Source organism: Neophocaena asiaeorientalis, unplaced genomic scaffold, assembly GCF_003031525.2.
Source record: "Neophocaena asiaeorientalis asiaeorientalis breed wild unplaced genomic scaffold, Neophocaena_asiaeorientalis_V1.1 scaffold78, whole genome shotgun sequence".
In the NCBI taxonomy this organism is placed as follows: domain Eukaryota; kingdom Metazoa; phylum Chordata; class Mammalia; order Artiodactyla; family Phocoenidae; genus Neophocaena; species Neophocaena asiaeorientalis.
In genome coordinates this window covers 15,481,757-15,489,394 of record NW_020175018.1, presented here as the reverse complement: position 1 = coordinate 15,489,394, position 7,638 = coordinate 15,481,757, and the positions used below count along the sequence as shown (strand labels likewise).

The window sequence follows — 7,638 nt, the reverse complement described above, 5'->3', positions numbered from 1 at the left end:
TGGAAACACACAGGGCCCTCTGTTCCCTCCGGCCCCAAACCCGCTCACCCCTACCCATCCTTCAGGTTTTGGCTTAAAGAGCACTGCCTCTGCCAACCCGCCACAGTTCCTGAGGCCAGACCGACGGTCCCCCGTCCTTGGCTCCCACAGCACTGGCGCTTCTCCTGGGTCACTGTTGTTGCTTGTTTCCCTCCCTAAACCAAGAGACTACATGCCCAGTTCACTGCAGTATCCTCACCTCTACCACCAGACTTGGTAGGAAGAAAATTCACTGCGCAAAAGGACACACGTAAAGCATCAATAGAGTATTAAAAATCAAGAACCTGGACCCAGTGAGGATTCATCTCAGACCCTGCTCCACAGCACCAGTGACTCCAGGGCTGCCCTCACAACTGCATCCCGAACCAGGATTCTGGCAGCATGCAGGTGCAGAGTCAGACAAGGAGGACACACCCTTTCCTGCCAGCCGGCTGGCACAATCCCAGCCGGGGCTGGATTCCCTGGAAGGCTCGCCAGGGCTCAGGGCACTTTTTAGGAGCACTCGGAACTCAGTAAGCAGAACTCCGCTGGTCTCTGCCCACAGCTCCTCCTCCTGTCTAGACCCCAGCTCCCCAGGGAAGCTGACCAGACAGTCTGCTTTCCAGACTCCTTCAGGCTGCTCTGACACGTCAGACTTCTTTCTAACCTTAAGGACGGATTTACCTGTCACTGCCCCACAGAAGAGTTACCTAGAGCAACTGTTACTACTGTGTCTGGCTCAAGTTACTCCAGAGATCTCTCCAGTCAGCAGTAATTCTTCGCCAAGCCCGGGAGTAACTGCACGGTGCCTGCTCACAGCACAATGCTACAAGAGCACAGTGAATGTAACTTACTGCCTAGAGCACAGGACACGGTGAGCTTCTGGAATGCTTCCCAGGAGCCCAAGGAAAGTAGGGTCTGGGAGTGAACGTTTTAAAGGCAACTAGAAGAGATTCTGGGGAAAGGCGGAGACTTTGATCTGTGTCCCCAGGGCACCCACGCTCTGACACTTTTTCGATTATTAACAATAACTTACTGCACACCTAGCTGCTGAACTAAGTAACGTCCACGCGTGATCTGTTTCCCACCAGAACGCATTGTTCATCAGTAATAAGCGTCACTGATTATGCCTGTAAGACAAACAACTGCCGGTGAGTGGTTCCGGCTCAGCAATATCACCAGGCCTGTAAGAGACTGCTGGAATTACAACCATTACCCATATGATCTTCCTCAGAGCAAAGAGTGATATTGATCACACCGGTAAACCAGTTTACAGGCATCATAGAACCCTCACCGCCATGCCGAGAGGCAGGGACTCATTCCTTCCACTTTACACTGACCTGCCCAAAGCCACACACAGCTGAGTAAGCGGCACCAGCAGGACCAGAACCCAAAGCTGTCTTGATTCAAAACCTACAAACCTACATTCTTAACAGAACGCTAACACGCCTCTCTCGGAGGCTCTCCAAGCAGCTCGCAGGCCTTCCTTACTCCTTGAGAGGCACCCAGGGTGCGGCCGCTGTCAGTGTAGGGAGTGGCCACCGTGTGCAACTCTGGATGAAAACCACTCAGACACCACTAACCAGTCCTTACCGGCGTTAGACAACAGGGTCCATAAACTGCCACCAGGGGTTTTCATCCACAGGGTAAATTACCTGGAGGAACTGAAAGCGGGGCTGACGCCCGAGGCCCTCACTCCCCGCACCCCTGCTGCTGACTGGCGGATACGAGGGTGGGTTTCTATTGTCTGTTCTACTGGAAGGGGGCGTGGGGAAAGGAGAGGGGACAGCCACTCCACGGACAGGTCTGTTCACGACACCTACTGAGTGACTCCTGTTTACCTGCTGCTGCTGGCGCTGGAACCTGGGCGGAAGCGACTTCTGGTACTTGCTGAATTCCTGCGCGGGGGACCCAGGCTCCCTGGCCCGCTCGTCACTGCCACCGCTCTGAGCCACAGCTGGAGGAGCTGTAGGGGCTTCTTCCGAAAACGTGCTGGGGGCTTCCTGGGCAGAGAACTCGGGGGAGCCTACGGAACAAATAAGCAGGGAAATGGCCGGGTGAGCTCACCAAAGCTCAGCCGAGCGATGTCTAGGGCAGACGCTTTTTCTTGTTGGCAGTCCTCAAACCCCGGCACTGTGCTATAAATGCTCCCCACGCACAAGCTCATGGACTCCCCCACATCCTCATCGCTCCAGAGGGGAGAAAACTAAGGGTCGAGAGATCAGAGGAACCGCCTGAGGTCACATAGTCAGCAGGAGAGCTGGGATGTGGTTCCGGGTGGGAGGGGCTCTGTTAAAACAGACCCCAGTAAATCAGAGCAATCGGGGCTCAACAAGAGCCCCACATCCACCCTCCAGCCAAGGCTGTGTGAGCCGGCCGGCCAGGCAGCCCCGCTGGCCCGTGTCCTCATCTGTTCAATGAGGGCAACAACTGCACCTACCCCACCGGGCCTCTGGAGAATTAATTCCCTGAGATGATCCACGTAATGCACTTAAAATAGCGCCTGACAAGAAGTAAATACTCACCACAGCCTCCCATATCACTATTCTCCCTGAAATTCCCTTCTTTCTCGCCCCATCCCAGCTTTGCATTCTTTTTTTGGTCCAGCTTTATTGAGATATAATTGACATTTTGTGCTCTTAAATCTACCGCAGGAGGCAAACAAACGCCAGTGCAAAGCCTTGGGGACCCAGCGTCCCAGAGGAACACTGACAGGCAGGGCAGGTGCAGAGGGGCTCGGGGCACACCCCACACCCAGGCCCAAGCTCGCTCCCCGCCATCTACTTCCTGAACTCTCCACTGCCCCCGCTCAGTGAGTCCCTGACACTGGGCCCAGGCTTCACTCAGACTTCAGTGACAGGACATTTATTTACAGGAAGACAAGGGTCGATTTCTCTGAGTTCCTCGTCCAGAAGGGCTCTGATGGCCATCATATCACCAATAAGACCTCCCTCGGAGAAGCTCTCAGCGACTGAAACTAACATCAGGCCCCTCTCTACTTGAGAGTTGGTTTTAGTTGATTCAAGAAAGTCACAAAAAACACAGCTGATCCCATTCTTTAAAACTGCAGCAAGAGACACCCTCCACCACCTAACGCTATTCAACGTCTCTTGCGCAGCCACGTGACCCACTCCTTTTAGAATAATTGTCAGGGAAAATGTATGCTAACAAGTAGGCAGGCTTCTTTCAATGTCCCGAGAGAGATCCCGTGCTCCTACTGAAGTCCTCCAGCACCCGCGTCTTCAGTTGAGCCGGGTGGTAACACCGGCAATGACAAAACCGGCGGTGTTGCCGTGAGTATGTGAGTGCTTTCTGCATCTAGAAATCGCCAAGTGCTTCGTGCACACGCTCCCCCGTGGCCCCTCAGCATGCGGGGAGGTACAAGCTCTCATCAACCCACTTCACAGACTCGGGAATGCGCGCCAGAGAGGTGAGGCGCCTGGATAGCTGGTTTAAGCGGTAGAAATGGGATGTGAACCCAGGCACCTGGCCCAGGCCGAGACTCTTAACAACCGGGACTCCCACACATCAGCTGTGAGCCACGGTGGTGCTAAAAAGCCAGGGAGACGCAGACAACCAACCAGCGACACAGCGTAGGGTTTCCAGGTCATGGGACGGGGCCCTACAGCTCACCTCTGCGGACAGCTGGGCCATTCTCCTGTGGGGCACCTGGAGAGTGGGGCGCCTCCTTCCCCACCGGCTCCTGGGCCCCGCCCGCCTTCTGAGCCCGCCTGCACTTCTGATCCAGCTGCTTGAGTTTGGCGGCACAGGCAGCCAACCTCTCCTCCCGGGCCCGGCGCTCCTCCTCTTCCCGGCGCTTTCGGGCCCGCTCCACGGCCTCGGACATCTCCGACTGGACGAACTTCTGCCTCGGGGGTGGCTTGTCCTCTTTGTCCTCGACAGACTGCTGCCGGAACACACTGCCCACGGAGGACTTCTGCCGAGAGGAGACGGTCCAGATGAAATGCACATCACAACCCGGGCACAGGCGCCCCCAGGATGGGATGGGCTCTCCTTCCCAGGACCCTCACGCACCTTAGGGAGGCAGCGCGGCCCCGCAGCAGGCGGACCTGGGTTTCAATCCTGCTCTACCCTTTACTATATTTGGAATGAGGCTTGGGTGAGCGCCAACATTCTACACCTTAGTTTCTCGTTTTGAATGATAATAAAGGAAGCCCTCGGGATTGTAAGGTACATCGAGTCGTTTGCAAAGCACTCAACGCCGTGACAGACACGCAGGAAACACTGAGAAAACGGACGCTCTCACCACCACGACCGAGCACACAAGATTAGGGCCTCGGGCTTCCCTGGCGCCACAGCGGTTGAAAGTCCGCCTGCCGATGCAGGGGAAACGGGTTTGTGACCCGGTCCGGGAGGATCCCACATGCCGCGGAGCGGCTGGGCCCGTGAGCCATGGCCACTGAACCTGCGCGTCCGGAGCCTGTGCTCCGCAACGGGAGAGGCCACAACAGTGAGAGTCCCGTGTACCAAGAAAAAAAAAAAAAGATTAGGGCCCCCACAGCTAAATACCAAGAGCAGGAAAGCACACACTCATCATTTCTTAGCCACAAAACTGCTCTACTGCTTCTCCCACAGCAATACATACACCTCTGGATATGAAGAGCCACAAGAAATTGAAATTCACACTCAGACATAAGGTTTCAAAGTGATTCTTTACATATAAAAATAAATAAGCATCTCTAAAAACATCTCTTTTGGATATTTCATCCACTTTTGAATCTCTCGCTCATTGTCAGTTACTGGACAAACAACCAGGGTGCCACCAATGCAGCGTGAAAAACTAACAACACTGGGAAGATTTCTCACTGACTGGCAGAAAGTGAAGCTGCAGGCAGAACATGCAATAACAGATGGCGGGCGTGTTTAACGGGACCCCAGCCACTGGAATTCCAATGAGGTATGACTAGCAAAAAAAATATACAACTTCCTGTTTTGAGTGGTAGTTACACAGATGTATGTAATTGTCAAAAAGTAATCAAACATAAAAAAACAAGATCTATGCCTTTTTGTGTATGTTAATTACACCTCCATAAAAGCAATATGTCACACAGTGACTGTAGCCAAGGAGTTTTCTCCTAAAAAGTAACTTCTCATAATCCAGAGACAATTGCTACAATCACAAGATTATAAACTTCTAATTTAGAAGCACAAAGGTACTTTTTACCAAAGTGTACACTCTTCTCCTTTGCCCTTGACCACTGCCATCTGTCCGTGCTCCATAAAGGCTGTGCCCTGTCTCACCCCACGGCTTATCTATCCCATGACCTACCTTATCCCCTGGTGTTCAATACATCCTTGCAGATGACCTTAAGGCCTATCCCTGACCATTATTCCCTCAGAATTTCCCAGAAATGAAACAGCAGAATCAAAGGCTATAGTCCTGAGGCACATCATCAAGACTACAGATGTGCCTTTCAGAGCCGCCCGAAGATGAGCTATCATTTTATAAACTAAATGTTCTGCAAAATATTTAAAGTGTGAAAATCTTTTCAGAAATTTGGATCCATAAAAGTTATAGAGATTTTATCTTTGTTGACTCTATTCAGATAATTGTGTTGTTATAAGCAGATAAAAGTGAAACCTTCTTTTGAACACTGAGCAACCCCAGTATGTGAATGAAATCTGGATTAACTGCAAGGTAATTTACAAGAGTCATATTGTGTCTATCTTCACTTGTGTCCCCTGTACCGAGCACTGTTACTTTATACCGAGATGCGGAACAGGAGCCCTTTAAATAGCAAAGTGCATCGAAAACGGCAATTTTGCCAAAGCGTATTTAAATTAACGCCTTCCCATCCCCAGCTCTGCCCTTCCTGCTCAATTTAGTCCGAAAGTCACACGAGGTGGCAGAACAAGGCAGGCACCTGGTGCCCGGGAGTCAGAGAGCCCAGGGCAGGTGACGAGAGTGTGCACATGGAGATGCGGCTGGTGTGGGAGCTGGGGCCCAACCAAGCAGGGTGAAGAAGAAACCCCTAGAAGAGATGGCCCAGCAGGGAAATTCAGGGCCACGTGGAGGCGGGGTGCACTGACATCTGAGTGGCTGAGGAGGGCACCTGTGCAAGGGAGAGAGGGTGGGGGCAGAAACAGGGAGCCTGACCGAACAGGTACAAATACTAGGGACAATGGCAAACAGCTAGAATGACCTCTGTGGAACTTGAGATATCCTTGTGATTCGTGTGTGGGTGTCACACACCTACACTTCCTGACTGTCCACGGAGAAGGTCCAGGAGCTGTGGCACTCTAACAGCAGTAGTACTCCTGATGCCCACATATTAGTTTCTAAATATCGTTAAAGGCTGACTCCAGGGCCAAGGTAGCATAAGGACAAAAGGAGCTTAAAAAAAAACTTGTTCTATCAGAAAGCAAGGAATTCCTCAAAAAAAGAATGGAGATGTAAAAAGCACACAGCTGCCAGCTTGAAGAAGCTCCCAAATCAAAGACAATCTGAACATCAAAAGAAACAATGAGAGCAACAGACTATAACCCACTGATATTAATTAATTAAAAATTTGATGAGAAACAGGATATTCGTAGTCTCAGAGTAATTCCCCACAAAATTGCTATCAATTACAAATCTGGAAGAGTGTGTGAAAGTTCCATGGTGTGAAACTTGGTAGCCACCACCTTAATCAAGAGATCAAAGTGAAGGTTGTCAGAGCGGGCAGAGTGGAATCACGGTCACCCAGTAGGATGCAATGAGAAGAGTCAGTGACAGTTTTGAGAGATTCTAGCCAAAAAAATGGAAACCTTGAACCCAATCATGAGGAAGCACCAGACAAACCCGATTTGAAGTGCATTCCACAAAACAGCTGGCTTGTCATCTTCCCAGGTATCAATGTCATTTTAGCAAAGGCTGAAAAGCTGCTTCAGACTGAAGGGAACTCAAGAGCAGGATACCTGAGGCAGCGTGTGACTCTGAACTGGATCCTTCTGTATGAAGAACATGAATGGGACAATGGGTAAAAGTGGGATGGAGCCTGAGGATTAGATGGCAGTGATGTATCAATGCTAATTTCCTGGATTTGACTGGTTACCTAGAGTGAATGTCATTTTTTGGTAGGAAATAGATACCAAAGTGTTCTGTGGTGACGGGCTGATCAGGCTGGCGACTTACTCTTCAAATGGTTCAGAAAAAATGTTCTTTGTATTACACCAACTTTTCTGTAAGTTTGTGACTGTTTTCAAAATTTTAAATCACAAAAAAAAAAAAAGAATGTCCACCTAGGCTTTTTCAGAAGCCCGACCACTGAACTCAGTGAGACATAAACACACAGGATAGCCAACCAACTAGATGACCTGCTGGAGTCTTTGCCTTGGACCTCCGGTCAAATGAACTTGAAAGGGCGCGTGCGTGCGTGTGTGTGTATCTCCGGTCAAATGAACTTGAAAGGGCATGTGTGTGTGTGTGTGTGTGTGTATATCTCCGGTCAAATGAACTTGAAAGGGCGTGTGTGTGTGTGTGTGTGTGTGTGTGTGTGTGTGTGTCTGTGTGTCTGTGTGTCTGTGTATCTCCGGTCAAACGAACTTGAAAGGGCTCGTGTGTATTTGTGTGTGTGTGTGCGCGCGCACGTGTGTGTGTGTGTCCCAGCTAATCACAGG

At 50.9% G+C, this 7,638-nt stretch overlaps 1 protein-coding gene across 1 annotated transcript in view; it reads right to left on the bottom strand.

The window, feature by feature from the left end:
• PRRC2B (proline rich coiled-coil 2B) overlaps window positions 1–7,638 on the bottom strand; it is a 62,936-nt gene that overhangs the window by 29,713 nt on the left and 25,585 nt on the right. The window contains exons 12-13 of the mRNA XM_024762221.1: window positions 3,652–3,955; window positions 1,860–2,044 (exon numbers count right to left, since the gene is read on the bottom strand). Of these exons, the coding sequence (XP_024617989.1) occupies window positions 1,860–2,044; window positions 3,652–3,955 (489 nt within the window). The remainder of the gene's footprint in view (window positions 1–1,859; window positions 2,045–3,651; window positions 3,956–7,638) is intronic.